Source organism: Corvus hawaiiensis, chromosome 9 (assembly GCF_020740725.1).
Source record: "Corvus hawaiiensis isolate bCorHaw1 chromosome 9, bCorHaw1.pri.cur, whole genome shotgun sequence".
NCBI classification, from domain to species: domain Eukaryota; kingdom Metazoa; phylum Chordata; class Aves; order Passeriformes; family Corvidae; genus Corvus; species Corvus hawaiiensis.
The window spans coordinates 1500006-1527382 of NC_063221.1; the positions used below are offsets into that span (position 1 = coordinate 1500006).

Below are 27377 nucleotides of genomic sequence, written 5' to 3' on the forward strand. Positions count from 1 at the left end.
GGGCTCAGAGCAAGACCAAGTGCCACCTCCATGCACAGGTATATGCAGGCAGGCGATCTGTACTGCGTCATCACTCCTTTTCCTTTCAGCCAGAGAGACTCTTGGCCAAGACTCTTCTGTTTGTCCTTTTGCTTATCCCAGCAGATGCTGAGACAACTTTTAACTTCCAGCTGGGCAGCCATCCAGGCCTGGGCAAAGGGCACCTCTGCTCAACGCCTCGAAGGGATGCTTGAACGAAGGCTGCTCTGGCCCAGACGCCAGCTGGTTTCTCGCCAAGTAATACCATGTACATGGTCTTTATATGAAATGCAGACTGTTTTCCTTTGGGTAGCAGACTCCTCTCTTTTATTGCTTGCTAGGTGCAGCAGCAAGGATGGGAGCAGTGCCGTCTGCCAGCCACTCGCTGTGACGCTGCCAGGAAAACCCTGGACACCCCATGCATCCACACCTGCCTAGGTTACTTTTTCATCTGGCCCCAAGATTTACACTGAGGGTCTGCAGATACTTCTGTTCTGCTTCTGTGCTGACACTTCAAAGCCCTTGCATGGGCAACCGAAGCCCTGCAGCATCATCAGCCAGCTGGGCCAGACTCTGCTCCCTGGGCCCCGGCTTCCCCATGGGCTGGGATTTGGAGGGTGAGGGGAAAGCCACCCCTCCAAAGTCATTTGGCAGCACCCTTGCACAGCTGGATGGGGCTCAGCATCCTCGTCTCATGACGGACTGTGCAGGCTGCTGGCAGGGCTGTGCTCTGCCCGTTTGCCCACCATGGTGCCCCTGCAGCCGCCGTGCTGGCGGGGCCTGCCAGCGTGGCACGACTGTGGGGCATTTTCACGGTGACCCTGGCTTTGTGAGGGCTTCCTTCTTGGTTTCCTCACTCTGGCTTTGCAAGTCAGAGCCTTGCCCAAGCCTGGATTTTCTTGCCCGAGTCTCTCAGCTACCACGCGAGTCCATCTCAGGCAGATGCCAGCAGCCACCATGGGGCACCAGACCGATGTGCCATGGGGGGCTGAGCCGTGGCTGAAGGCCTGGCCTTGGCAACAGGTGTTGTGTGGGGCTTGCCCATCCAAAACAGGTGTGCCCTGGCCTAGTGGAAGGTGTCCCTGCCCACGGCAGCAGGGTTGGAACGAGATGGTCCTTAGGGTTCCTTCCAACCTAAACCATTCTATGACTCTGTGATTCCCTGCAGAGCTGACCCCACCCGCATCTGCTGCAGGGTCCTACTGCTGGGCCTGCACAACATTTTCTGTCTTGGACTCCCAGTTCTTCCCAAGCTGCCAGCAACATGAAAACTGGACGAGAACTGTTTTCCAACCATTTCTGCAACCTCCTTCACCCCCTGCCCTTTCTTTTTGTTTTATTTGTGAATTAATGAGCAATCATTCACCTGAGATGAACCTCTGGGTCGTTAACTTTTCTTTGCTGCGTCCGTACCCCTGTAATAGCATTACTACCTTTTACTTGTTGTGGAGTTATTTAACATATAAAGACGGTTTGGTCCTTTTCTTTACAAAGATGGCTACAATTCATGTTCCTTGATGTTCTATTAAAACTCTAATGTGACGTTTTACTACTGTAGATTGAAAGTAGGGTGCTTTAGGGTGAGATAGCCATGTGGCAAGAAATACAAAACCCTTCTGGATTAATTAAAAAAAGAGAATAATAAAAAAAACCAAGGTTTTAAACAACAGCAACAAAATCATTGTAACACTATGTAAAACTCCAGATGATAATTTAACTGACTATTAAACGGAGCTGTTAGTAATCCCTGGCTCTGGCAAGCTGGAGTGTTTGTTTATAGTTTTGGTCCAGTTGATGTCATCTTTGGTCACAGATGAAACACTCCCAGCCTTTGAACTCGGCTGAGTCTTCACACAAGTTTAGCATTAGCCCATCTGCCTGCTGGGTTAGCCAAGTCCCAAACCACTCAGCACACACAGATGGAGCCATGTCCTGCGCCTCGCCTTGCCCACCTGCTGTGCCGGACCTGGGAAGGTAAAGATGTCTCCAGTCACCTTTGGGGGAAAAACCACACTTATTTACGCATCCTCGGCAAGGGTCTCTCAGCCCTTGATTTGCAAGCCTCCACAGAGGCTGGGAACTTGGAAGCAGCGTCCAAAAAAGCCTCTTTCAGCCGTTCTTTTAGTATAAAAGGGGGATGGAATGGTGCTGTCTGGTGGTCAGCCACCCCCAGAGCATGTCCTAGTCTATCTGGCAGACTTTTGAGAGAGGACTAGCAGCAACACGAGTGTTAACATCCCACAAAGAATGTGAAAAGCAGCGCCTGAACCGAGGTGAGGTCTGCCAGGGATGCCAGAAGCCACTCAGAGTGCAGTGTTGTGCCTAATGGCCAGGCCATCGGGACGTACAAGGGCTGGTCCCTTGGCCAAGCCCAGCGTGTGTTGCCACCTGCCCTGCCAGAAGGGTGGAAGACCAGGGAGAGTCCGGGGTTCCTGCAGGCAGACAGACAGGACACCTGGGAGGACACAGCGGGAATTTAGGGGCTGTAGCACACGAATCTGTAGGAAACCAGACTTCATCGAGTCTCATGGAACAACTTGACTTTTTTTTTTTTCTTTTCCCAGTGCTAAATTGCAGGAAAATAAGCTAAAAATACACCCCGATACTTTCCTTCTGCTATTTTCCATGCAGTTAACCACCAGCTCACTGCACAATAAGCTGTGGCTATGTAACGAGATGGAGGAGGAGGAAGAGGAGGAGGAGGAGGAGAGGGTCTGTCTGGCAGCAGCTTGTGCAGCTGCAAGCCTAAACTGCTGTGTAAGAAGATCTCAGCACAGCTGGCTCATCACAAAATCTCCTCAGGGCTCATCTGGCCTGCAATCCATGGGGGTTTGGAGAAAGCCACCCCAAAAAGGGTGAAGTAGACTGTAAGGGGCACGTCACCAGCACACTGGTAGGTTTTTAGGAAGGCTTTGGTGATATGTGTGTGTGTTGGAAGGGTTGGCGTTGGCCAGCAGGCCCTGTTCATCCCCAGAAAGCAGGGGGCAGCAGGGACCACTCCTTTTCAACAAATCTGGCTGCTCTCCAGAGTGCATGATCTGGGGAGCTTTGCCCTAGAGGGGACATTTGAGGTCACCAGGAGATGCTGTTCCTCCTCTGGGACTGAGTCCCTGTGCAAAGACCAGACACCAAGAAAAGACCGATGAGGGGCATCAGAGATGGCTGGAGGAAGAAGAGTGGGGTTTAAACACAGGGCAAGGGCTTTTTTGGGGTTTCTCAGCCCATAGGTACGAAGTTTACCTGGTTGCTTAAAGAAACAAAGAAAAAAAATCCCCAAATCTTAAAGTAACTTTATTGTCCTGGGTTTTAACTTTCTTGCCAGGATACCACATGGTCCTCTGGCTCTAGTGTGAGCCACCTTCTGCTCCCCATGCCCAGGGAGGTGGGGCATGAACACACACACACACACACACACACACACACAGAGATTTCACTACATTTTAAGTGGATTAATTAGAAAAAGTGACCGGCCTTGACGCATAACCAGCATAACCAGCAGAAGACCTTCTGCAAAAGTGTTCTTGCAGCTGGTGGCACAGCAAAAGCTGCCTGGGTGGCACTCACTGGAGGTGAGTGTCCCTACACACCCCAAAACCTGAAGGAAATCTCCAGCTGGGCTGTGACTGTTCTGGGAGAGTCCGTGGTTTGGGAAGAGGAGAATGTGTCAGACCGAAGGTGTCAGGACAGGCAAACCACCTCCCTGGCCCCCTTTTGGGTGAATCAAGGAGGCGAAAGAGATGGAGGATGAGAAGATTATTTATTTTTCATAGATTTTTATAAAAAATAATTATCAAATACAAAAAAATAAAAATAGCAGCAGCCTCCGTTGTGAATAAAACCCTAAAGGGGACAAAAACCGCTCAGTGTCGCTATAGAAGAACAGTATTTCAGTACATAGAAGCTGTCTGGTCATGAGAAGCACAAATGTCTACCAGCCAAGCCAGCATTTCCCATCCCAACCCCCCAGTTCTCCTCTCCATGGGGCACAGTCCCTTCCCTGCACACACAGGCAAGCAGAGAAAAAAAAAAACAATGGGATTTTCATGCCAAGAGGATAAAAATTTGGCATATAAACACATAGGCATGCTGACACCAGGCAGGGAAGGGTTTGTCATGGCAAGATGCTGGGACTTGAAATTCTGCTTCTGCATGTCACGCTCATCCCACGTCCCTGCTGTCCCCACCTGTGGGGGCTGCCAGGACCCCACTCCTGCTGTGTTGGCACCCCTGGGTCTCCCCTTTCCTGCACTGGTGGAGCAGGACAGGCTGCCCGAGCTGCACATCCTGGGGGTGTTGGGCCAGCTATTATTTGAATTTCCTTGGGTTGCTTGAGAGCTGTTTTTTTATTGAAAAGTGGGTATCTGACAAAATGTTGCTGCTCTCTGCCCAGCTGACGGTGAATTTTGGGGTGTCGTCACCTGTGCACGACGAGAACAGAAATGTCGGCGTCCCTACTGCAAGAGGGGATGGGGCTCATTGTCCCCCACCTCTCTTCAAATCCCTGCCTAGGCCAAGTAGATGGGGTCAGGAAAGGGTTTGGAGAAGGAAAAGGCATCTCCTGCCTGGATGCTGGCAGGATGTCCGAGCACCTCTGCCCCTACTCGGGTCCTCCAGTAAAACACAACCGTAGGCAGTGCCCGACAGAACAGCATGGGCTAGAGCTAGTGGAAGCCAAACGATGCCTTGAAAATTCCTGGTCTCTCCACACCGTGTCACCCTCTCTCCACCACTCCTTCACCAGACAAACTCCGGCTTGAAGCCTGTATCCAACAGCACAGGCCATGCAGGCAGGACACAGCCAGGCAGCCTGGAGTCCTTTGGTCCCTGCCTGCAGCTCACCCGGGGACACTGCAGTGAGTTCCAACTCTGTGGTCCCTTCTCTGCTCTCCTCTCCTCTTTCTATCCCTTTTCTCTGCCTCTTTGCAGCACAAAACCATCCATGATACTCCCAGCTGGAGCCAGGCACCTTCCCTATTGCTGCCTTTATGCGGCTGGGTCCAAGCTGAGCTTCTGGGAATCAATTTTATGGGGGGCAGAGTTTCTTGCTGGGCTTCTTTGAGGCCAGAACTGAATCTGCAGATTTTCACTTAGTGCCTACAGGAGCAGGAGCCTCTTGGAAGTCAGCAATTGTATGTCCAGTGTGAGGGGCTTGGACAGAGATAATAATACTACTTCTGCTAAGGAAAATCTCAGTGAGACATGATGCTCAAAGTCTCCTGACAGGTTTTTTTTGGTCCCTTTGGCATTACAGGGTCTAGTCTCCTCTGAGAGCTGCTGACAACACAACTCAGTTGGAGCTCAGACGTGGGGGGAAGAGAAGAAGGACCGCCTCAGCATCCTTCATTCAAGCATCACACAGCTACGATGGTTTGGCCTCTACGTCCATTTGGGTGTGCAGTGGCTGGGGGAGTGAGACAGGGAGGGAGCATGGTGAGTCTTTGCTCCTATTGACCATGCAGTGATCCCCATGGACACATAACCCTGCCCAGAGGGCTTTAAAATAATGTGTGATGGATGCCTGTGGTGCCCTTGGAATCTGCTGTGCTCACTGGGATGATTCAAGGGCACAGCAACATTTTTTCTCAACCCCAGATTCCTGATCCTGATCCACACCCTAAGCAGAACAAGGCAAAGCATTGGCAAATACCAAGGGCAAAACTTGGTCCCTGCAAGATGCCCAAATCACCTTGAGGTGGGAGCCTCCACGCCTGGGGAGCTCTCTCCTGGCATGGCCTGGATGTTTGGCTTCTCTCTCTGTCCTCCTTCCAGCTCCCTCTCAGCAAGGAAGGGGAAAATCCCTGCTCCTCCTGTGCTTTTCCCAACAGTTTGTACTTCACAGCAGCATGGGTGTGTGATAAAGGATATCCTTTCTCAGCTTCATCAAGAGCAAAGAAAATATAATATATATTTATATATATATATTATATATATGTATATAGATATAATTAAGTTTAAATATTTGCAGAGAGATCACAACTACCTCGACCTTGCTAAAAGAAGCCTGTACAGCAGAGAGGGGTGAATAGTGACAAAATCCAGAGCAAAGACAGACACCCAGGAGCCGGACCAGGACAACCATCCATGGCAGCACCTGGGCTCTCGGCGTGGACCCTAGCCCAGCGTGTGGCTGAGGTGGCACCAGACCCCTGCCTGAGCCCCTCGCGTGGGTTCTGGAGGGAGCAGCGATGGGGAGGGGACCACGTGCTTGCCCTCCTGGGCTCCTTGGTGGCCTGGACTCGAGCCCTCCGTGTGCAGTCGCCATCCCCCTGCCCGGCTCTCCCTCACGCTCCTGCCCCTTGCCCCGCCATGCCCACGGCCCCGCCGCTGCCCCTTGGCTCCTGCGGCGCTGCCTGACCGAGAGAGGCCCCTCAGCTGCCGCTACTGGTTCTCCTCGGCCGCCGGGTCGCGGCACGTGCACTCGTCCTGGTCGCAGTCAGCAGCAAACGGGATCACCTGCGGGACAAAGGGAGAGCTCAGCCTCCGCCCCGAGACACCCCCACACCCCCACAAGGCCTCTCCAGCCCCGCTGTGGACAAATGGACATTCTGGGCTGTGCCCAGTTGCTGGCACGGCCAGGCTCTGCGCTCGCTGGGGAATGGGCTCTGATACAACCTGTCTCCAGCTGAGTTTTGTTCTTAGCCTTTTCCTTTTTGTTAACGTGTTTCAAATTTTGTGGCCAAAGGTCAGGTTGAATCTTGTGCCCCCAATGTCAAGCCCTGGGAAGAAGTGTCCCCTGATGGGTGTAAGATGTTCGGACTAGGGCTGGCAGTGGTGAGGCACCTCTAGATTTAGGTTTGGTCCCTATTAGAAAACCCCCTTCATCCCCGTCTGAACCTGTGGACCTGTGACTCTTCCAGCAAAGCATGAAGATAATGCAGCCTCGTCTTCTGCAGCTCTTGGAGAAGCTCAGCCAAGCTCCCAGCTGCAGAGCTGACCTCCACACTGCCCAACAGGAGGGTGTATTGTCCTTGTGCATGGTGGATTAAGGAAAGCCAGGCAGGAGAGAGGCTCTGTGAGCAGGAACAGCCTTCCATGGGGCAGGCAGTGGGTTCATTTCGGGCCACTCACAAGCTGGGCAGCTTTGAGACACCCCATGCAGGTAGGGAGGTTCATTGCACGTTACTTTCTCTATAACAACTGCATGTGACTGAGCAAGCCTGCGTCCCCTTAGCTGGTGGTAGCAGAGAAAGGAGGGAGGGCGTGCGCTGAGCATCTGACTCCTGGTTGACAGTGGCCTGGTGATGAGCCATGGGAGCTGAGAAAAGAGTTTCCTTCAGAGGTTTTATACACACCAGGCTCAGAGCCAGGAGTCTTTCTTACTGTGAAAACACATTTGATTTTTCACAGACTGGATCAGTGAAGGAAGGGCTGGAGTGCTTTGGGGATCTCGTGATGTTTAAACCCTGTATTTCTCCATCTGCCTTAACAGAGATGTGCTAGAGGCTTGTCGAGCAGCTGATCTGGGACCTGTGGGGGATGCAAGCTGGGTCTGGGTCTCCTGAGAGCCATGGGACTGAACCCCTCCACTTTCCGCTGTGAACCCAACCTTTATTTTGGCCATGCCTTGCTCCGAGATGTCATGATACTGTTGTGGGGATTTCACTCATCGCTTGGGTGTAAAGCCTTTTCTTTCCTATCTCAAGTGGATCTTCCCAGGATTTTATTTTTTCTTTCCTCTGTGTATGTATGCGTGATGAAAGGAGAAATGATTCGAGCTCCACAACAAAGATGAGAAGATCCAAATTCACATATTTTCGCAGTGAGAAGTTATTTCATGCCCTGTGATTTGTTTTGCTGTTGGATATGATTAGGAAGAATGGGCTGTGAGTGCTGGATAGCGAGTTAGGTGGGAGGGAAGGTTGTGACGGGAGACAAAGAAGGGTCTGAGCAACCTGAACGCCAAGTTGCTCCCTCTACACTATTCTTCCTTCCTCAGAGAGGGGAGGAAACATCATTTGTAGCGGATGCCAGTGGACCATACCAAAAATCCCCTGAGACAGCTCAATTACACAACAAGGTGACTTCTGACTCACCATGTCTAGCACTATGTCCTGTGGAAGTCATTTCTTTGGGACTTGTTTCCCAAAATGAGAGGAAATCCCATGAACCTCAGGGGGAGCTGGGCTGAAGCTTCAATCACACTGGCCTGTGTCCAAACCCCACTCTTAATCAGTGCAACGATGTCCATCAGCTTCAGCTGGCTTTGGTTTAAAATCATGGGTTTGTTCTCCGTTCATGGGAGAATTGCATTGCAGGCTCAGTTCCACAGCCAGGAAAGCCAAAGAACGTCGATAGCAGTCACCCCTGAATCCATAGATCCTGGCCAAGGCCCTGGGAGGTGCTCTCTTACCTTCCTGGAGGACAGTGTGGAGGAGCAGCAGTCCCCGCCGTCGTACTGGCAGTATGCCCGGTTGTTGATGGTATCACACCAGCCGTCTGCTTGGAAGGGCTAAGGCAGAGAGGAACAAAGCTTTGTGAAAGGTCATTCAAAAGCATAAGGTTGCCCCCAAAAGTACAGGTCCCAGGTCCTCAGCAAGGCCCCTGTGCCCACTTCCACCATACACAACCCCCTCTTCAAAGCCAAAGGGCACCAGATATCCCAGCTGGTCTGGATGGGAGTAGTGGGTGTTCCAAGGGCAGCAGCTAGAGGATCATGGAATCGTGTCAGAAATGTTAAATGGCACAAGCAGCCATTCAGAAAACCAGTTTTTTGTTGTTTTAGTTACATGAGTCATCTGATCAGAGAAGAGAAACGAGCAGCTGGGGCTGGGAAGCAGCCAGCGATGGCTGGAAAACTGTCCCGTGCACCGGCTGCGAGCAGGGCAGCGCTTGCAAGGAGGGTCAGGAGCGGTCAGCAGCCAAGGTTTATTTATCACAGATACACACCAGCACCGCCAGGCAGCAGCTGAACGAGCTACAGCATGGAGAAGCCATTCGTTGATAGGGTGATTAGCAATTAAATGCTTCTTCCACTTCGGGCTCTCTGATGGTACTTGCTGGCCCAGCAACCATGGCCAACCTCCAGAAGGACGGTTTCTATCAGAACTGTGGAATCATGGAATGGTTTTGATTGGAAGGGGCTTTAAAGACCATCTCATTCCAACACCCCTGCCATGGGCAGGGACATCTTCCACTATACCAGGTGTCCTGTTCACTCTGGTCTTGAACATTTTCAGGGATGGGGTGGCCAAAACTTCTCTGGGCAGCCTGTGCCTGTGTCCCAACACCCTCAGAGTCAAAAATGTCTTCCTAATATCAAGTCTAAACCCACCCTCTTTCAGTTTAAAGCCACTACCCCTTATCCTATTGCTCAATGCCCTTGCCGAAAGTCCCTCCCCAGCTCTTGTGTAGCCCCTTTTAGTCCGGGAAGGTGCTTTAAGGTTTCCAGAGTCTTCTCCAGACTGAACAGGACTCTTGGTGGAAACCTGGCTATCCCGTTGTTCATGGAAACAGCTGACTAGTTTCATTGGATCTGGTTGGCCCCACACAACAACCAGACTCCCAAAAATGCCCAGACTCAGCCTTTGATGATGGACATTCACATGTAGCACCCTTAAACTGAATGACAGCCTGCTGAAAAACACCACTGCCCCACAACAGCCCTGCACCCCCTTTGCCAAAGCCAACATGTGGGCCTGGTGATAACGCCAGTAAATTCACATGAAGAAACCATGCCAAAACCAGAGAACCCATGTGGCTTTTTGTCCTTGTGACTCACAAGGAACAGAAATGGGCTCAACACAGGCTACTAACACTTTAGGCAGTAGCAGCAGGGATTATGGCAAACCACCAAGTCTGGTCTCTGCTATCAGTAGCACAGGCCACAGGCCAAATTCAGGCAGCCACAGAGAGATCACTTTAGCCTGGAAGACCTCGGAAGAGCAGTAGAAAGAGCACACCTTCCTGCAGCTGGGAAATTGAGGCACAGCCGAGTTAGGTAGCTCGCTCAAAAACAAAAAGGGATTTGACCCCAATCGTTGCTGTCACAAACCACATCCAGAGGAGACCAGGGTGCACTTTCTTCAAGGCAACAGTGTTAACACTCCTCTTCCACTAAAAAGCATCAGGTGGGTCTTAAATGATTGTGATCAAAGAAGGTTTCTTAGTCTCGAAGCAGCTTTGAGCACCGGGAGGGCCAGGGCAGGGATGTCGGGGTTGGCAGGTGCCAGGATGCAGTCAGGGGACTGGCCAGGGCCGCTGGCAGGGGAAGGCTCTTCTGGGTGTGATTTGCTTTTGCAGCCTTCCCCGCGGTGGAGTTTTTCCTTGAGCTTTGCTCCATATGTCATGAGTCACTGGCAAAACAACACCCGTCGCTTTGGTAGTTTCCATACAATTATGGGGAGGTTTGCCCATCCTGGCTGCACAGGTCTGAAACGATTTCCAGATCTTGCGTGCAAGGTGGGGGGAGGACAGAGGCAGGGACAGGATGGGGAAGGAGAGGCTCTCAGCCTCTCACTACACCTATCAGGGCTAACTGCCCCCTCCTCTCACCCAGCCGGAGCCCGTACCCCACCCTAAACAAATACAGGCTCCTATGGCAACACTTGTTGGGGAAACTTAACAACTCATGCTCCAAATTACATTGGAAAAACATATGAAGGGAAAATAAAAAATGACTAATTGGACTCGAGGCTCAGGAGAGCCAGGCACAGGGTTTGGGGATTTCTGTCCCCGCTCCTTGCCTAGTGTTTGGAGAACATGGTGACTCCTGTGCCTTTGCCTTACTGGGAACCTCCAGATGGTTTTGTCTTTGCAAGCAGAAAGAGCGAAGTAAAGTGCTGGTTACCCTCGAGGGCACAGGAGCCCTTGTCCTTGCATCAGTCTCATTTTGGCCTTGCAGGAATCATGGCAAGGGAGGACACAGGCGATGCAATGTGCCGAGGATAGGCAATGTGAGGGAGCAGACCCTGTACAGACTCTGCTCAGCCTGTGCTCGAGACGCGTGGCTCTACAGAAAGCAATGCCAGCGGTGGGAGAAGGCCACTCGCAAAACCACCTGACGATGTCGGAAGGTGCTGCCAAGAAAAAGGAAAACCCCAATGCCCAGCTGTGCCACACGAAGGTGACGGATGTGATCCAGGGAAATGGTCAGCTGGGTCCCAACTGCCGGAACACGCACCCTGCAGCCTGGGGGGGTCGTGGGCTGGTTGAAATGTCTCTTATAAACAGGGAAAAAATGAATAAGGCAATTGCAGCAGCCGCTCTGCGCTGTGTTGAGTGGTGGGGAGCTGCTGGGCCAGGCGGCGTGCCACCGAGGCAGCCAGGGAGACGGGCTGTGTCAGCGGATCTCCCGCTCGCCCATCCATCTTCCTTGTTTGTTCAGACAGGAGCTGCAGCGGGGCGTGTGTCAGCACGTGGAGGTGCAGCATCTGGCGCTGCTGGGCCAGGGCCCTGTGCTGCCGGCACGAAAATAGTAACAGCAAATCAAGGGCTTGGCAATTTAAATAGGCTAAAAAAACAGAGGCTCTCAAAGCTGGGAGCAGGCACAGCTGAAAAGAGAAAAAATCAAAGGAGGGAAAAGAATGGAAGAGGGAAAAATATTGCAGGCAGAGGAAGGATGGGAGAAAGGGCTGGTTAGATCCCAGTGCATGCCAGCCAGAAGCATCTCCGAGTGCTCAGTGGGTCCATCTCTCAAGGATGCTGGGAGATGTCACGCAGGGTACAGTGCCTGTGCACAGTATTTTTCCACAGCCCTTGAATAGTCCCCAGGCTGGCTCCATCCTCGGGGCTGCTGCCCTGCCATCAGTGAGGAAGAAAGGCTCCAGGCATTTTTCTTCAAATCCACCTCACACGTAGGTTGATTCAGTGTGAAAGAGCACAAAAAGGTGCAACAGGTGAGGGAAAGGTGGATCACGAAGGCTCAATCCCAGATCCCATCAGTGTTGTACATATTTCAGTGTTGCACTGCCAGTGCTTGGGAAACATTATTTTCCAGGAATGCAGGTTTTGCTCTGGTTGAGCACACCTGAAGGCCCAGCACCTTGCTTTTGGCCATCACCCCTTCCAGATGCTTTGGAGGAAGGTGGAATAAAGAGGGGAAAAAAAAAAAAAAAAAAATCAGCATTCACCTGGCCAGCTGTGTAACTGAGGAGCTGAAAGACTCCCCTGATCTACCACTGAGGTGGAAAGTGCTTGTCGTTTCTATCTGCACACAGCCATTGAAAGGCCAAATCCCAGTTTCGGGGAGTCAAGTCCAGCCTTAAGAAGCAAAATGCTTTCTCCCAGACTGGTCCAGGGTGTTGTGACTGTGCTGATCCACCCAAGGAGGGTGCATAGTTTGCTTTCATGGAGCTTCTAAGTCAGCCTGGGTTTTGCTGTCCTTTCATTTTTCCCTTTGGGAATTGGTATTCTGAGCATCAAGCTGACACAGCCACGTGGCTGAGAAGGCGCAGGTGTCTTTGCCCTCCTCAGCTGTTGCCTTGAAAGCACCCCCAGAGAAACAGGGGAACCACCATTTGGGCAGGGACCAGCCCTGGAAAAGCTGCTGCTGCTGCTGCCCTCGGACTCACGCCTCGTGCCTCAGCTTCACCACCGGTAACTCTGCTCCTGAGATGGACGAGTCACTAGTGGTGGGAAGCTCAGTTGGAAACCCCATCCCTTTGGTGGCAGAGGGATGTCAGCCCAAACCAGGGTTCACAGAACCATGGCACACGAGCCTGAGTTGCCCCAGGGCTGCAGAGTGCTACAGCTCCAGGGGTCTGGAGCAAGAGAAGCCATGTCCCAGGTGAAGGTGCTGCCCGTGGCAGGGAGGGACAGGCGGGGTGTGTGGGGAAAGGAAAGCATGGAGGGGCTGCAGGAGCCCTCCGAGAGGCAGAGGGGAGCTTCTCCCTGCCGGGTGTCTTTCCTTCCTCCCCACCTCAGCCACTAGCAAGATCTTTCCAAAAGCTCTGGGAGGCCCCTGGGAGGACCTGAAGAGTGCCCAAAGCCTTGTTAAACATCTGGTTCACTTAAAGCCCCAATACATCCACCACCCCAGCTTGGGTCCCTGAAAATTCCCCCTCCCATCCCTGTCCCAATCCCTCCAACACCCTTGTAAACCACTGTTCCCCTGCAGAAGACTGTCAGTCCTTAAGGCCAGAGATGTGACAGGAGCTGGCTAAAGGGATGCTATAGCACCGTGTCCCCAGGACACAGCCCTTTCCTTACACACATTCACGCTGGTGAGGCAGAGCGCCCGGTCATTCTTGGCTCTCCCTGCTTGCCCAGGGAAGTTGACTGGGAATGCAGACTGTGGGAGGAAATGACAATGTTCATTGTTTGGATTAAATATTTTTCTTGGCCCTCTCTCTGTTGCAGTGTCTTTTATTTTATTTTTTCTCCCCCCCTTGACACCCCGAGCACATTCACTTTCCTTCTCTCTTTTTGGAGGCTCTCTGGCACAAGGAGGAAATCGGCTCTCAAAAACAGAGAGGGACAGAGAGGGAACAGGTCTGGCTTATGCTCAGAAAGTTTTTTGGGATGTCTTTGTGCCCTGAGCAGTGAGCAAGGTCTACCTGGCCCATTGTAAAGAGGGAAGCAGGGTGAGCACCACCCAGAGGAAGAGACCTCTAGAAATTTGGAAACAGGAACCTGGGACCAAGTGGCCCGAAGAAGAGAAACAAAATCCTACAGACTTAGTACTTCATTGCCCATTTTTATGTCTTCCAGTTTCTGTCCCCTGAGCCATCCCTCTGCTCCTTTCGAACTGTGGCAGCTGTCCCTTGGAGGTACATGCCTGTAGCATGGCTTGCTGGAGACATCATGGACCTGCCCCATCACCTCAGACACAGACAAAAAGCAAAACAGAGAAATTCCAACTGCTCTGAGCCTGCTGGTGTCCCTGAGGCACTCGTCAGCTAAGCACGCACCTTGCTGATATCACATCTCAGGTCTCCAGCCCCAGTGTCTTCTCCCCAACTCTCACTACAGAAACAGAGGCTTGTTGCTTGAGAACATGCTCAATACGCCTGAAGGAACACTTCAGGGCAGAGGTGATGGGCTGGAGGGTTGTGACATCCTGCTGCCTGGTTTCAGCTCGTGGACCATCACTGGCGCTACCATACCAGCTCCCAGCAGGTCTTGGTGTGGAGCTCCAGGTGTTCTTCAGGACAGTGGGGTCCCTTGGACATGGGTTTCCTGCAGACAGCCAGGCTCATGTGAACCAGTTTGTGCTGAGGTTGTGCAGGATTGGTGTCTGTAGGGGGGAGGGAGTGCACAGAGGCTCCGTGGGCTGCTGTCGATGGCCATCCCAGGAGAGCGGGTCCTTGCCTTCATGGTGCCTGAAAGTGCTCCGGTGTCCCAGGCCAGGATTTGGCTCAGACATGCTTCTGCTGTGGCACTTTGGACTCCTGCATGGGGATGTGTTTCCTTATCCCTGTCCTGCTCTGTGCTGCTCAGAGGCCTCACATCTCAGCAGAGAGCCATCTGGAAAGGTCTTTGCACAGTCCAAAGGACAAGAGGGAAGAAAGGGATGAAAAGCTTGTGTAGATCACCGCATCGGAGCAGGCCTTTGCTTCCATCAAAACATCCACGTCTATGATCTATTCATGGTGAGCTCCTTAGCCTTGTCCTTTTTACACCCTGATCTCAATGCTAGCAAGAGAAGAGAAACAGAAGCAGGAAGGAACAGGGAGAGAGGAGCAGGGGAAGTTGCTGTGTGCCAATAGTGCTCCTGGCAAGCATGGTGGCTCCCAGAGATAGTCCCCAGTGCTCACCATTCACAGGGACACTGCTGTGACACACAAGGGAAGGCAGGACTTCCCATGCCACGAGCACCAGCCTGCCATCCTGCCCTCAGCAGCTTGCCTGCTGCATGGATTAGATCTGCTGCCAAGCCCTTTGTGCAAAATATGTTACAGGACAGAACGGGTTATGGAAAACAAGCCTTGAAAACCACAAGGGCCTCCTGACCCACTTGTATCTGGTTTCTGCCAAGTTCTTGTTACAGATCTTAAACAGAAAGAAAAACAATGTACAAGGGATGAAGGAGCTGAAGGGGAATGAATATTCGTGTTGGAAGAGCAGTTGGCTGGGCTACGCTTGGGGATGTTTATTATCAGAAACGACTCATTGATTTTTATTTCGGCGGGTGCTTTCAGTGGTTTTCCACTCTGTCTGTAGCACCGGCTGCATGACTGTGACTGCTGGGAGGGGGGAAAGCAGGACCTGGGCAGGGATGAAGGGAAGGCACCTGAACTGGAGAGGGTAGAGAAGCAGCACATCCCAAGTGCTGGCACAATGCAGCTCAGGGAAGCTGAGGCTGCTCCCACCTCTTCAGGGCTCCACCACCACTGGGGGTGTATCTGGGTGCTGGAGCCCTACCCATGCCAAAATACCTCCCCATCTTTTGGGGTCCTGTGAGTCTGTCCCTGCAGGTAGGGGAGGGGCACCTGTCCCTTGTCCTTGCACCGTGCTGCTGTGTGATCATTTTGTTTCCCTCTGCTTTGTCACTTAATGAAATGATGCTTCTACAATCACCCTCTATGTGTGTACAGGGGACAGAGATCTTCTGACTGTTTAGGAAAAGCATGCCTCAGCTGAGATTTTTGGAAGAGGAATAGATTTCTTTGGGATTAGCCCCTGGAAGGCTATATCCCATGCTGAGCAGCCCACATTGCCCATGTTAAAAGCAGCATGAAAATGTACCCAGCAGGGATGTAAAGAACTCCCTGTCTTGCCTTCCACCTCCCCAGCATGAAGGGGTTTGCCTTCACCAGTCAGAGGCCAGGTCTGATCCAGAAGTGACCACTACCTGCAGTCCTTGCTCCTTATGCTCCCCCACCATCTGCACAGGCTGCATGAAAGCAGGGTGGAAGGTACAGCACTGCCTGGTCCAAGAGAGGAGAGAGTGGTGACGTGTGCATCATGAGAGGGTGACTAAATTCTGGCCATGCTGCTCTAGTTGCTCTAGAGATGCTCCTTGGAGCGGCTGGCGTGCCTGTAGTCCTCGCTGCCTTAAGCCCCAGAAGCACGGAAGAGAATCTTTCCTGGAGCAGAGCGTTCCACCAGCAACACACATTCCTTGCCAGTTTCCTGTGCTGAGTTTTGCCATGGCACAAAAGCAGAGACCCCCAAGCCTGGGATGAGGGAGAACAGAGGGTCCCTGGCCCTGCTGATACTGAGGAGCAGAGGCAGCTGGACCCCAGCTGCAAGGCTTGCCCAGGGAACAAGCCTCACCCTGTCTCCCATCTCATGAAAGAACAGCAGATTTTCAGTGACACTTCCCACCACCCTTATTGCATATGCCTTCAAAAGGGTTAATTCTGACTGAGAAATGCTGGACACGAGCCACAGATGTGCCGAGTGAGGGTTTAGTGCATGCCGGTGGGAAGAGCCAAGGATCCTTCGGGGTCCTTCACTACCTGTTGGATCGGGAGACTCAGGAACAACTTGCAACCACAAACACACTTCAGTCCCTATTTAATCATTTCCATTGTAATACCTCAGGAAAACCACAAAACAGAGAACAGATTAACGTTTTACGATTGTGATAACGTGACCAGCAGCATGAGAGGCCAGCAAGACCTTGTCCTCGTGCAGGGAAGACCTGAGAAATTCCCAGCAGCTCATGCTCACAACAGTGTTCTGGTATGGCCCATCTTCATCCAGGGCATGAGGCAGAGACCTCAAGTAAAGGTCCCTTCCTATTATCCCTTTGCTACCGGCACATAATGATGTGCAGCTGGAGGTGAGAATGAGGCCAGCACGCTGCACAATGTGTTGGCTGCCCAAAAAAAGCTGCCCACGTTCACTCTGGTCACTGCAAGAGCAGCCTAGCTTTCTCTGAGTGCATTTGAGCAGGACAGTGGTGGTTACCCCGTCCTGTGAACAACACTGGGTAAGCACAATGATGATAAAATAAGTGAACTTTTGCACCTTAACCACATCTACAATGTGAAGCACAGGAGCCTCTGTGGTGGGAGGTAGAAGGGTGCAGAGGTAGGGCACTGCACAGACTAGGAGGTGCTCTGTAGCAGCCACGCTCATGCACAGACTGTTTTGGACCGTGGCAGGAACAGCCCAAGGGAGCAACCTGGATCTCTGTACATGCTGTCTCTTCCTCTGAAGCCAACAGTCTCACCTGCTTTTGAGCACAGGAGGAGGACGCATCACGGGTGATCACCTTGGGATGGGCTTAGGAGAACGTGACCCAGATGCTGCAAACACCTCCCTCACGGCAGTCAAACACACCACCAGGACCAAAACCACCTCCTCCCAAACCACGGTGGGGAGGAGGGGTTTCTCTCCTCCTCCACTCTCCTCTCCCGACGGCCCCAAGCCCCCTCCCTTGGTGCCGCCATCTGTTTTTCTACTGATGGCAGGGGACGAGATGTTCTGCTGGCCCTCGAAAGGCGAAGTGCGCTCAGCGCTAACTTGTATTCCTGACGGGCTCCTGGAAGGGTTTGCATCCCTCCCTCCCTCCCTGAAGTACGTGCCTCGCTGCTCCAGCGCTGGGGAACTTGGCAAGGCACAGCAAGAGAGCGGGAGGCGGATGGATGACCAGATTAACAGAAAGAGAAGGGAGGTGGGGAGAGGAGTGAGAGGGATGAGCAGGCAGGCTGATCCGCCGCCAGCGCGGGATAGAGATGAGCGAGAGTCCCTCTAACGCCATTGCACGGTGACCTGGACTTTCCAACATGAGGCAGAGCTCCAGGTGGAGCTGGGAAGGTTGAGCCTTGGCTACTGCTCCCATGCCCCGGCCTGAAGTGACTCCACCAGGGAGAGACGGTACGAACTGCCAGGTGGCCTGGATTTCTCTTATGTAGGGTTGCTCCGCTCACTGAGGCATCCAGAAGAGAAAGCTCCCTGATCCAACACACACTTGGCAGTCAATGGAGAGACAATGGAATCTCCAAGGGGTGACTCAGACCTGAGGTGACATGGACAGTCCCCTGGAACAGCACTTCACTGCCCAGTGATGGCAGAGTCTGGGCTCTTAAAGGAGGTGTCTCCACTGAGGGACTCCTATGAAATGAGAGGGAACCTGGGACTAAGATGACCCACGGACATGGCAAGTGAAGCTGAACCATGTGTGTGAGGGGGGCCACCACACAGTGAGGACAGAGTACAGGTTATGTTCTTTCTCTACCCTGCTGCTGCTGCCTGATGCCTCCACATCCCCAAGGGATCGGGGGAAGTGAAACAGCCTCCGAGAACTGCAGTGGTTTTGGTCACAAGGAGGAGGGCAGGAGAGGAATAGGAACGAGGATGGAAGTCAGCATAGATGAGGTAGAAACCACATTCAGGGTGTTCTGTGGTCAAATAGGGAGACTGGTAACATCTCCCTTCTTCCCGGTGCCGAGCAGCAGCAATTCTTTGAATGAGACTCTTTCAGTAAGAGTTACTCTTTATGGCAAGACAATGACTGCTGTGAAACTCATGTGGGGGGAAAAAATGTTATCTAGGAAAATTTGGATTACTGGTCCAACCTTAACAGCTTGCAGCACCGTAGGAGAAAACATAAGGAAAAGAATAAACAAAGACATGTATGTGAGAAGTGAGGAGAAGGAAAACAGGGATGAGGAGGAGGCTGGGAGCTGTGTCAAAAAGGAGAGCATAAGGGTGAAAGAAACTGAGGATGAATCTTCATTAGTGTTACAGTGAGTGACTGTGACCTTAAAAATAGACCTGCCCTAATGAAACTGCTAAGAAGGAAGAAGGCACTGTTCCACAGAGGAGGATCAGGGTATCTAACAATTAGTTAGATGACCTGAAGGACTAGGAAGAGAAACAGGATGACATTCTCCTGCATAAAATTGAAGGGCAAGCTCTTGCACTGATGGCAAAACATCTGCTGTTAGCTTGGTGCTCATCAGTTGGAAACAAAGGAGGAAGAGAAAGATCTGGGTGTACTTGCTGACCTCAGGATGTCTGAGCTGCCAGACTGATGCAACTGCAGGAACAACAGATATAGTCCTGTGTCCCATCAAAAGAGACATTTCCAGCAAAAGGAAGCTTTGTGCAGGGCTTTGGTGAGACCTCGGTTGGAAGAATATGTACTGCCTGCTTGGTCATTCCTGATAAAACAATAATTGAAAGCAGAAAAACCATTAAAAGGTCTACAAGGGTAATGAAGAACATGGAATCTCTCCATCATCTGGTGGGACACTGCAGCATTTTGGCTTGGTTAACCTCCTGTATGCCAAGAGTCCTGCCTAGGGCTGCTTTCTAAGAGTGAAGGAGTGTGACAAGCAAACAGGAACAGAAAGAGCCCCTGTTGGCTGTGAGCACGTTTGGGTGGTTGATGAGAGCGCAGTGACTTACACTGAGACACTGGGACTGCAGGTACTCGGTGTCTCTCTCTCTCTCTCTCTCTCTCTCTCACACACACTGGCATTTTTCATCATTCCCTATGGGATCTCTCACTGAAGACACAGAGCCAAGGTGAAGCACAGGGACCCCAGAGGAGAAAACACTAGGGTCAGTCTGGTGTACCTGAGCCTAAGGTAGAATCCTCACGTTTGTGTCAGCTTTGTGTTACCTGAGCTGCACAGGAAGGGAAGAAGCAGCACCTCACACTCCATCTGCTTTTTTGAAAGGACCAGCTCCCAGAGAGCACAAGAAGTTCTCCCTCGCGAGCAGAACCACCACAGAGACAACCACTCAACCATCTGGTCTGCTCTTCCACTTGAGCCATCCCATTTCAAACACATTACACCAGATTTGTGCTAAAAGACGTGGTTTAGAAGACTTAGAACTCCCAAAGTGTCAGAGGGTCACTCACTTCTGGTACTCAATCACCAAACACCTCTCTAGCACGCAGCACCTCATTCCCCCACTCTTACTGCCTGTGCCTCGCAGTAGACACGCACAACACAGACATTGACTTTGGGAAATAACTGCTGCACCTTCTGCTGACCATAAGGTTTCCTTCCTGGGGACGTGCCCCCTGCAAAATCGCCCTTTCCCCCACACTTGAGTCGACAAAGAGCTGAGCTCGGCAGAACCAGTGAGGAAAAGCAATCATTCGCATTGAAATGAGCACAAGAAAAAATACAATCAGCAAACCCCAAAGCTATTTTTGGTGTGCAAACTCCATTTACATTTTCCCTTTTGGTAAAAATCCCAAATTTTCAGCATACAACATTCCAAAATTTCCCCCCTTTTTCCTTTTATCCTCAATCATAATAACAACTAGTGCTTGACAAAGACTGCCTATTTTTAATTTCCTTTGCAAACTGACTCCAGGCTGCCTATGATTTTCTCCTGCCTGGTCATTATTCAAAGCTAAATGAGTGGCTAACCAATTTCTGCAAGGAATTCTTTGTCTGCAGATTCTTCAGGAGCAGTTTGTTTTGCATGTACAAGGCTGGAAATCCTGATTGTTTGGTTTGGACAGGTGAGCCACGCAGGGCTTTTCTGGACCCATGTTACTCCAGAACTGCGGTTCTGGTTAAGGAAATATTCCAGCTTGGAGCCAGCTCAGGCTTTTGGGGGATACCCCTTGCCAGTGAAATCCTTTTGCTAGAATATTCTGCCTGGCCTGGCCAACAAGAAGCAGGCAAGGAAGGAAATGGGTTATTGTGCAGCTCTTGCTCCCCAGCATCGCCCTGGCTGTGGGGACCCTACCCAAGGATAGCTTCCTCTGCTATCTCCGCTCATCCAGCAAGCCCTGGCCCAGCTCGGAGCAAACACAAGGTCAAAGCAGTCTGGTGTGTGCTGGAGCAGGTCTTCACTGCCAGGAGTTCTCCTGCAAGGAGCAGGCACAGCTTGTGCTGGGGACAGGGAGGGCTTACCTCGCACGACTGGATGCAGTGGATGGCGGAGGGGTCCGGGTACCACCGCAGCCTGCCCGTGCACACAATGTTCTGGGAGAGAAGGAGAAGACAGCGGTTAGGCGAGGTGGAGGAGGGAGGGAAACAGCCAGCAGTGCTTTCTGGAGCTAGAGGGTCTCCTACAACACTGCACTGCTCACTCTGGGGCAGAACAGCAGTGACACCCCCAGGACCCTCTCTGCACCCTTTGAGGCCCACCAAACCCAGGGTAGCTGCTGAACCCACGGAGCAGGGTACATTGTTCAAGGCAGAGGCCAGATACATGTGTCTGTGTGTGTGTGTGGATGTATATTGGTTGGACTTGGTGATCTGGAAAGTCTTTTCCAGTCTTAGTGATTCTATGTTTCTATATTGATACAAAACTGGAAGAGGACAAAAGGAGAGGACAGGGATTACCTGAGAAGTGGGTTTGGCTGGCAGTGCCACCACAGTGCCTAACTTGGCCAGGAGCTGCTGCTGGGGGTAAGCCACACAAGGCTGGAGCCTACCATCATGTCTCTGTGTGATGCTGAATTCTCCAGCTTCTCAGCTGGTCATCACTCAGAGCCTACAACAATTGGCTCATGGATCCCTGCTCAGGCTCCAAAAACTGCATCCTGGGAGGACTCATCTCCCCAGACCTGACCTGAAGTAGATACACCGGACTCGCGGTCACTCTGAGGTTCTCACTGGTATTTACAAGGCACAAACTCAGCTGCTGCAGCCAGATGGACACAGGAGCGAGATGTGAAGGGCTCGGTTTCCCGGCCCTGGAACACACCGCCCTGCTCATTTAGCTGGGGTTTGTGGGGAACACTCATGATTACACAGGGGGAAGAAAAGCCCCACCGCACATGCAATTTCCTCCTTGTAAAGCTCGGGCAGGCTTTGAAATCTGAGGCCCCATAAAACAGCGTCTGGCCTGTGAAAGTGTCCTAGGATGCCCTTCACAGCACGGGAATCGCACTGAGGGGTAGGTGTGTTTTCTCCCAGCCTCTTCTTTGATAGGTCCAGCAGCAGGAAGACAGGCTCCAGCATTCCCAGGTGGCACAGCAGCTAGGGATGGGGCAGCTCTGCCCACACAGAAGGACCAGCTGCAGGTCCTTCTGCAGCATCTGTGGTCAAGACTGTAATGAGGCTGGAGCAGGATGAGGTCCTGGCCATCCTCAACCAGTACAGGGAGGGCAGACCCAGAGGGAGCCACCCTAATGGGGCAAAGGCTGGGGAATTCCAGAGCCCACCAGTTCCTGCTCAGCCTAGAGGATGTATGCATCCAAACCCCGTGGAGTTGTTGCGTATGTGCTTGTTGAGCAACTCGGATGCCATTTTAGCATACTCATATTAGCATACTCCTATTCCAGGCTGGGAAATCAGGGCAGAGAGACAAACTTGCTCAGCTGTGGGATGCAATGAATCAGAAAGCAAAACGGGACTGTGCCTTCCACGTGTTGTTTGCCCCATCCTCTCCATCTCATGGAGCATGGCAGCTCCCGGGAACAGCAAACTGTTGGAGGCTTGGGGGAGCCAAGTGGGGAGCGGAGACAGAAGCCAGGACAGAGAGGAAAACAAGACAGTCCAGGGAGAGAGGTCCTGGCAGAGGACAGAGCTACTTCTTAAAATAGCGTCTCCTCTCCCTCCTCCTCCTCTCTGCAAAATGCCTCCCTTGCACGAAAGCCTGCAGCGGTGGTGAAAGGGAAGCCGAACACCACTGCCTCAACGGGCCAAGCCATCCGATCCCTCAAAGGCGAGGACTCCTTCCAAGGCTCATGCTTAACCATCCCACATGCCCCAGGCATCCTCACCCCCCCAGCAGCGTCCGCCGTGGGTCTGATTCAAGGCGACGCACGGTAGTATCCACAGGCATGATGCTGGGCCTCCTGCGGCTTCCCAGGAGGAGGGGAAAGCATTTGGATGGGAGCACTGGCTCCTGGGAAGACTGTTTGCTTTTCTTTGTTCCACCTCCTTCCTTATACATCTCATTTTTATTTTAAGAAATATTACCCCGGCAGAGCTGCTTTTTGGTAAAGTCGTGCCACGAAGATCCAAACTATTTGAGCTATTTGAGCTGCCTTGCCTACAAAATGAGTAAGAGGTGGGGAGGGAAAGGCTCCCCTGTTCCAGCAGCAGAGGCACCCGGCCGGCCAGCAGGTCCTGGCAGCTGGAGACACCTTTCAGCTGACAGTGCCCTGCCTCTTCCTTGGCAGGGAAATGCCTGCCTGGGATTGCATCTCCGCTGCCAGGTAGCTGGGGACCCAGGCTCACACTGTGCCAGAGGCGGCTTCTGCTCTCCCAGCACACTGGCTGACAATAAACAGCAGCTTAACAGGTTTAGGCACACAGCACGTCCTGAAAAATCAGTGGGATTCTTGCATTAAACTTCACATATTGTGGTATCCTGCAATTCCTTGAAAGCTGGCTGGGGAGCTGATAGCTGTGCTGAACTTTGGTATAGGAGAGCAGGAGGAGGCGTAGCAGCACCCATTGCTTGTCTTTCCAAGCCTGACCCTTCTCCACCTGAGGCAGGGATTTTGGGTTCAAACACCAGATGGAGAGGAAGGGAGGTTCCTTCTCCATGCTGCCAGCAACCCCCCTGCTAGAGGAATTCATCTCCCCTCTTACCTGGACTCTGGTGGGCTGCAGCCGGTGGTCCATTGTCTCAGCAGTGACATTTTTGGGCAATATGACAGGGTCGCTGGGAGGAATGATACAGGAAGGAATGCACACAGCACCTGTGGGAGGAGGGAGAGCCTTGAGGACCTCACCAGGATGCCATTTTAGCATACTCATATTAGCATACTCTAATGGCTAAAAAGCATCGATGTCTTCTAGGAGGCCACCAGTGATAGTAGAGACAGACGTGGAGGGGACCCTTTTCCTCCCAGCCTGGGACAGCAATTCCTTCCCCAAATCCTGAATTATCCAAGAGCCCCCAGGAGTTGTGCCCAATTCTCTTCTCCCAGACGAAAGGAAAACTGAACACAGCCTAAGAGAAAGACTCCAACCTTGATGGCAGGACATGGGACCCAGCATGAAAGTAGGTCTGGCCTGGATGTTATGTGATGTTTGCTGACATGCTAAGAAGCGTCTTTCACAATTTTCCTACCACAGAGAATTCCCACTGCCTTCCCACGACCCAGGAGGAAAAACAAGCTGCAAAAACCACCTTGGAAAACCAGGTGTGATCCCAGCCCTAATCCTAGCCTCCTGTCAGGTCTGTCCTGAACTTAACCTCAGTAGTCCCTGTCATTAGGCTCTCCTCAGCCTGGTTTGCTGGTGCGTTTGCTTCGGAGTAACACGGGCTGTGCTCGAGCATCCTGTCCAGAGGGATGCTAGACCAGATGCAACGACTACAGCTGAGTTGTTGCAGCTTTTCCTGAAAGCACAAAGCAGCCAGGTCCTGCAGACAGAAATGGAGGATGCGGTCCCTCATCTGGTGAAAGTGCCCTGTTACACTCAGCTGTCACTGCAGCTTTTATGGCTCTCGTCTAGGACCTGTCACACGAACCCTGCAAACAGCAACAGTCGCAGCAAGTGGAGAGACCTTAGGAAAGATGGAGGGTTACAGATCAGGAAAATGAAGGCAAAGAGCTGGGTTTACCCTAAAGACAATCCCTGCTGCTTCTGAAAAGAGAGATGCTTAATGCTGGAGACAGCTTTAGCTTTGGGTCTTGCCCAAGAGTGCAACCAGGGTGAGCACAAGGCTAAAGCCACCCCTGGCTCTGCATTTATAAAGATGACAGAAGAGGAAACAAGTTTTTTTTTTTTTTATTTTGGGGGACTGATACAGGAAAAGTCACTGTGATTCCCAACTCCCTGGGACGATTGAGTCAACACCAAGTTTGGCTTTCATCTGCCCTCACCTATGCCATGCCCCTGCTCGCACTTGTACTCCACGAGATTCAGCTCCGGGGGTGGTGGGCAGGTGCCCCGCAAGCTCTCACACAGTTTGAACTCCTGTGTCCACAAGCCCTCCTTAGTGCAGACGATGGGAACCTGCAAAGCAGAGGGAGAGTGGCTGGCATTACTCGGCCTGCCTGGGCACTGCCCGTCCCTGGGAAGCACCGTGCAAGGACGGCCCTCCCGCCGGCCACGTCCAGATGAATGCTCCCCGAGGCAGCTGGGTTGCAGCCATCTGGTCCAGCCTATGTGCACTGACCCAAAAGCCAATGGTGCTCCAGCTGCTGCTGGATCCCACCAGAGGGAATCAGCCACACTTCTTTTGACAAGACCCCTTCCAAGCATCAGTAAGATACCAGGTGGAAGGGCTGGCAGGCAGCAGCCTCCATCCCCAGGGAAGCCCCTTGGTGAGCACAACTGCTGCAGTGTGGTGCCCATCATCCCAAGTGAATGCTTTCAGAGCAGCTCCCAAAAGCCACTGGAAACCCCCTGCTTATGCTTTCTGACCCTTTTCACCCAACATGAGCCGGCTTGCTTAGGATCACTGCTTTCCAGACAAGGTTCCCAGGGAGCAGGCGAGCATCCCCAGGCAGTGGTGCACCTTGTGCCACCTATAAGGCCCAGCAAGAACAGTTTTGGGCTTGTAGAGGGTCTGCTCTTTGGTGGTACAAGGGTATTTGGCCTTGGGGATGGGTCAGACTGTTGCAGGGCCCCTCTGCACAGCAGGACACAGGGAGCCCAGCGCTTCCCAGGTGCTCTGATACACGAGGTGTGGTCAATGTCAGCCTTCCCCCAGACACTCACCTGCTGTTCCTGCTGCTCGCAGTTGAGGACACACTGGCTGTCCAGCTCAAAGCCCTGGGTGCAGTTGTACATGCCCTCGAAGACCAGGGGCGGGGGCTTGCACACCACGGGGACACAGTGTCCCTCTTCCCACTGCCCGCTCTCCAGGCATTGGACCTTCAGGAACTTCCTGGGGAAACACAGACACCAGACTGGCCTGCAGAACCCCAAACACTCCATCTTGGCTGTACCAGGCATCCCACAGATGTCAGGAACAGACTGAAGATACCTCTCCTGGAGCGCAATCACGCCCCGCCACGTGTAGGACTTTCCCACACCATACAATCCCTCATCATGGGCACGTCCTTCCAGACGGACACCCCCTACTTAACCAGGACCTTTTCTTCTCCTCACTGGGGAGATTGCATTGATCTAGGGGCACTAGCAAGATTTCCCTTGCACTCGCCACCCCACTGCTCCCTACCTCTTGTGGTGTCCCATAACCATTCCTCCCACAGTCCCTGCAGGTCCTGGGCTGCTTTGTCCCATCGCCAGTAGCTGCATACTTTGCTGTATGGAGTTTGCCTCCACCAGTAAAAATCCTCTGGCCTGTGCCCAGCTACTCCTGAGGCTCCTCTTTGTAATCCAGCCAGATATGTCAATCACACTCTTGCCAAGGGGTTGCCGTGCCACAGCACACCAGTACCACCCTGTGCTGCTAAAACAGCCCAGACACAAACTACGAAGGAAAGAGGGAAAGAGAGAAAGAGGGAAAGAGGGAAAGAGGGAAAGAGGGAAAGAGGGAAAGAGGGAAAGAGGGAAAGAGGGAAAGAGGGAAAGAGGGAAAGAGGGAAAGAGGGAAAGAGGGAAAGAGGGAAAGAGGGAAAGAGGGAAAGAGGGAAAGAGGGAAAGAGGGAAAGAGGGAAAGAGTCCAGGAGCAGAGCCCACCCACTTTTCAGTCTCCCATCCCTGGCACTGGTAGACACACCACATCTTTTACACAGAGGCATCAAAACTGGTGAGGCATCAGGCTGGCTCTCTCGGCAGAGGATGTGTCACCACCTTGATGGGCTTTACCTGAGCCAGAGCTGATTGCTCCATCCTTAACGAGACTTTTCCCGCACTCCTGACCTCCTCTACTAGACAGCACACTCCAGCTGCCTGCCCCTGCCCTCTCCCACCACGGGTGCCAGCAGGCAGGGCTCCAGGCGCCACGTTAGGGAGTTTATAGCCTGCCACAGGTATGTGCAGAGGGCCGCCAGGGGTTAGAGGAACTCCTGGGGGAAGGCACTAAATTGCCCCTGGTTCTGACAGAGCATGGGGCCACCTATGTGCCCCCTAACACCTGATGCAGGGTCATGACATTGTGTGGGGCCACCCAGCTGCCCCTCAACACATGGTGCAAGGTCACGCAGCCTGGAGAAGCAAGGGGACCCCGTTTGCAGCCCACTGCCAGACCAGGGGTGCTCCCTGTCAGATTTCTGCTGGGAACTCATGGATGAGATATTTTAGAGGCTTTTGAAGCATTCTCATATTTTAACATAGCTGCAGCTCTTGGAGAGTCCCCTTCTCCCTTCAGAAATCAGGGACCTGTTTTTTCTCAAGACCGTATAAAGGGGCAGTGGGTGCCTGCCAAGGTCAATGCGGGCTCCAGCAGGTAACACGGAGGCAGGCAGGGTAGGGAATGGGCCACAGCAAGTCCACTGGCACAGAGCTCTGCACAAATCTTCCCACCAGCCCACCTGAGCAGTGAGGGTTGCCGCAATATCACCCAAGCAGCGGCAGCAGCCTTGGATTAGGTAAGGGAGCTGCAACTATGAAGTGTTTCAGAAAGCTGATGAGGCAGAGGGATTCCATTGTAGGCATCTGTGGTTTCAGTCCATTCCTCATTTAACTCTCTCATTTGCCTGCCCTTTCCATGAGGATGACAGCCACTGCCTCACAAAG

The 27377-nt window shown here is 52.5% G+C and overlaps 2 protein-coding genes across 3 annotated transcripts in view; one reads left to right on the forward strand and one right to left on the reverse strand.

Moving 5' to 3' along the window:
* ASTN1 (astrotactin 1) overlaps positions 1 to 13302 on the forward strand; it is a 67150-nt gene extending 53848 nt beyond the window's left edge. The window contains exon 23 of one of the 2 annotated variants that reach the window (XM_048312425.1): positions 10859 to 13302. In XM_048312425.1, coding sequence (XP_048168382.1) covers positions 10859 to 11018 — 160 coding nt within the window. In that variant the 3' untranslated portion in view covers positions 11019 to 13302. Of the gene's footprint in view, positions 1 to 359; positions 1763 to 10858 lie in introns of those variants that run through there. The other variant, XM_048312426.1, reaches the window with a different exon arrangement.
* Positions 6334 to 27377, reverse strand: part of PAPPA2 (pappalysin 2) — an 87594-nt gene continuing 66550 nt past the window's right edge. The window contains exons 17-22 of the mRNA XM_048312421.1: positions 25452 to 25620; positions 24611 to 24743; positions 23370 to 23479; positions 20733 to 20804; positions 8369 to 8467; positions 6334 to 6471 (exon numbers count right to left, since the gene is read on the reverse strand). Of these exons, the coding sequence (XP_048168378.1) occupies positions 6397 to 6471; positions 8369 to 8467; positions 20733 to 20804; positions 23370 to 23479; positions 24611 to 24743; positions 25452 to 25620 (658 nt within the window). The 3' untranslated portion in view covers positions 6334 to 6396. The remainder of the gene's footprint in view (positions 6472 to 8368; positions 8468 to 20732; positions 20805 to 23369; positions 23480 to 24610; positions 24744 to 25451; positions 25621 to 27377) is intronic.